The sequence below is a fragment of the Nematolebias whitei genome, chromosome 14 (genome assembly GCF_014905685.2).
Source record: "Nematolebias whitei isolate Nwh7 chromosome 14, NemWhi1, whole genome shotgun sequence".
In the NCBI taxonomy this organism is placed as follows: Eukaryota; Metazoa; Chordata; class Actinopteri; order Cyprinodontiformes; family Rivulidae; genus Nematolebias; species Nematolebias whitei.
Genome location: NC_056511.1, coordinates 45,355,916 through 45,359,090, shown reverse-complemented (window position 1 = coordinate 45,359,090; position 3,175 = coordinate 45,355,916). Strand labels below are relative to the sequence as shown.

Below are 3,175 nucleotides of genomic sequence, written 5' to 3'. Positions count from 1 at the left end.
ATATATGTATATACATATATTTACTGCAAGTAATCAACATATACTGCACAGGTTGTGTGACAGGTTATTGCACACGCCCAGGTAGTGACATTGAGGTTGAATTATTAGTTATTGCCAGTTGTTCAGTGTTATTTATCAGTTCAGTAATGTGACAGCTTGTGGATAATAGCTGTCCTTTAGTCTTTTTTTACGTGATGACAGATTCCTGTATCATCTGCCTGAGGGTAGTAAACGGAAGAGTCCTTGTGCTGGGTGGGTGTGGTCCTTAATGAAGCTGTATGATTTACGCAGACATCAGCTGTGTTAGATGTCCTGGATGGTGTGGAGACTGCTACCAGTGATGTCCTCTGCTGTTTGCACCACCCTCTGTAGTTCTTTCCAGCTCTGACTGGTGCAGTTCATGTACCACCTTATGATGCAGCTGGTCAGCAGGCTTTCAGTGGTGCACCTATAAAAGTTAGTGAGGATGCTGGTGTTCATGACAAATTTCTTTAGTCTTCTTAGGAAGTAGAGTCTTTGTCGGGCTTTCTTGACCACAGTGTCTGTATGTAAAGTCCAGGACAGATCCTCGGTAATGTGAACGCCGAGGAACTTGAAGCTGCTGACTTGCTCCACCTCAGCGTTGTTTATGTAGATGGTGGTGTGCTGGCCTCCATGCTGTTTCCTGAAGTCCACTATCATCTCCTTTGTTTTGCTGACATTTAGAGAAAGGTTATTTTCCTGACACCAGTTGGTCAGTGCTGGTGAAGATTCTCAGTCATCCAGGACATGATGAATTCAAAAAGCGTTCAATACAAAAACAGCTGGTCAGTGATTTCACCTCGTCTCTGTAGGCACTCTCGTCGTTGTTGGTGATGAAGCCCAGGATGGTGGTGTCATCAGCATACTTGAGGATGACAATAGAGCTGTGCTTGGTGCTACAGTCACGTGTAAATAGTGAGTACAGGAGTGGACTGAGGACACAGCCCTCAGGTGTGCCGGTGCGGGGGACTATTGTGGAGGAGAGGTGACAGCCGATTCTAACTGCCTGTGGTCTGTTGATGAGGAAGTCCAGTATCCAGCAGCACATGGACTGCTCCAGGCCCAGTGTGGTGAGCTTGGAAACCAGCTTGGAGGGGATTGTGGTGTTGAATGCTGAGCTGTAGTCAATGAAGAGCATTCTCACATAGGTGTTTACCTTCTCCAGATGGCTGAGGGAGGTGAACTGCATCTGTTATGATGCCATTGCTCTGATCTGGAACAGTTTTCTCAGCACTCTCTGTCAGAGACTGTAGTTCTACACTCAGAACTGAACCAGCTCTCTTGATGAGCTTATCAAGTACGCTGGCATCAGCTTTCTTCACCCTGCTGCCCCAGCACACCACAGCATAGAAGACAACGCTGGAGAACACCAAGTAGTAAAACATCTGCAGCAAGGTCCTGCAGACGTTAAAGGACCTAAAAAGATCATGCGAGATAAAAAGAGTTAAAGGATATTACAGTCAGTTTTACATTTACTGAACAAAAATTGCATGTGGCTGTGACAACTTGAGATGTTGCACAAGTTTTGCATTAAAATATTTTCAAGGTTTGTCAAAACCGCTTACAACTCCATCATTTCTCAACTGAAAATTATCTTGAGCCAAAACTCTGGTGTGAAAGATTGTGGGGGATATTCATTCCTTAAGCCTTTCATTTAATTGTTCTGTTTTTTGTATCATTTATGTAGAGTTGATGAAATGTTTTTTTTTTCTGATGTGTTTATTCCTAGTGTCACGGTTTCTAATTACATCCACGGGAGCCCTGTATATCCTGGATGTGCAAATGGAAGATGGGCTGTATAACTACAGATGTATGACACGACATCGATACACGGGAGAGACCCGACAAAGCAATAGTGCCCGTCTCATTGTTTCAGGTAAGATCCTACTGTTTCGCATTTACTGTCAACACAGTGTAGAAGATCTGTGGCAAAGTTTCATCAAGTATTCGTCATGTTCTCGTATAATTTTAAAGGGTGCAAAAGCATAAGCCTCTCAGTTTTAATTTGTCTTCGTCCACTGCCACTACTCCTTCAGTAGACTTTGAAAAACCCATTCAAAACATATCACAATAAAAAGAGTTTGAGAAAATGAGAGAAAATCCAGTCGTGCTTGAAGCTCTAGAGTTCAGACATTACTTTTCAGTAGAAAACTTCTTTCAAAGTTTAAATGGCTCACAAAAAGTTGGACTTAACATGATGTCTTTTTTTTACAAGTTTAACATATATTCTGTTTTTTGAAGATTTTTCCACAAAATGTTCAGAGAGTTGATTCTACCTAGTTACTTGTGAACAGTCTGTATTTTATACAGTATATATTTTTTGAAAAACTAACTCTTCTTACTCCCACACCTTTTTAGTACATGTAATTTAATAGCCATTAAAACATAAAGATTTGAGTCGGCTACTCTGGGTTAGTCTTGGATTCCTCATGGAAAAGTTGCAAGAGGTGACGGTGGGAAGAGAAGTTGAGATTTCCGTGATGCTGCAAACTGTGTATAAGTGGCGACTGGCAAGAGTCAATTCTGAGCTGTATTCATACCGTCTGCTCACAAATGACCCTATTCAGGTTGCTGTTTACTGCATTTATATTATTATTGTTAAAAGAGTATATATATTAGTTTCTTAATAAAAATATATATATATATATATATATATATATATATATATATATATATATATATACATGTGAGGTGTACCACAAACCCACCCACACAGACCAGTATTTGCAGTTTGACTCCCATCACCCTTTGGAGCACAAGTTAGGAGTCATCAGGACTCTGTACCACAGAGCAGACAGCGTCCCCACTAGCTCAGGAGCCAGGCAGAAGGAGAAATCCCACACAAGACAGGCTCTAGAGCAATGTGGATATCCTAACTGGGCCTTCCTGAAAGCAGAGAAGAAACCCAAACAGGACTCCAGTCAGCCATCAGGTGAAAAGGAGGAACCCAGACCCAGACCAGTGGTCATTCCGTATGTTGAGGGAGTATCAGAGAAACTGAGACGTTTATTTTCTAAACATAACGTCCCAGTGGCTTTTAAACCCCAACATACATTAAAGACTGGTTCATCCCAAAGATCCAGTCCCCCGACACAAACAGAGTAATATTGTGTATGTTGTTCAGTGTCAGGAGGGTGATCAGTCTTACATCGGG

General features: G+C 41.8%; 1 protein-coding gene across 1 annotated transcript in view; it reads left to right on the top strand.

Annotated features, from left to right (window-relative positions):
* LOC119420340 (Down syndrome cell adhesion molecule homolog) overlaps positions 1-3,175 on the top strand; it is a 218,182-nt gene that overhangs the window by 123,848 nt on the left and 91,159 nt on the right. The window contains exon 4 of the mRNA XM_037687727.1: positions 1,751-1,897. Coding sequence (XP_037543655.1) covers positions 1,751-1,897 — 147 coding nt within the window. The remainder of the gene's footprint in view (positions 1-1,750; positions 1,898-3,175) is intronic.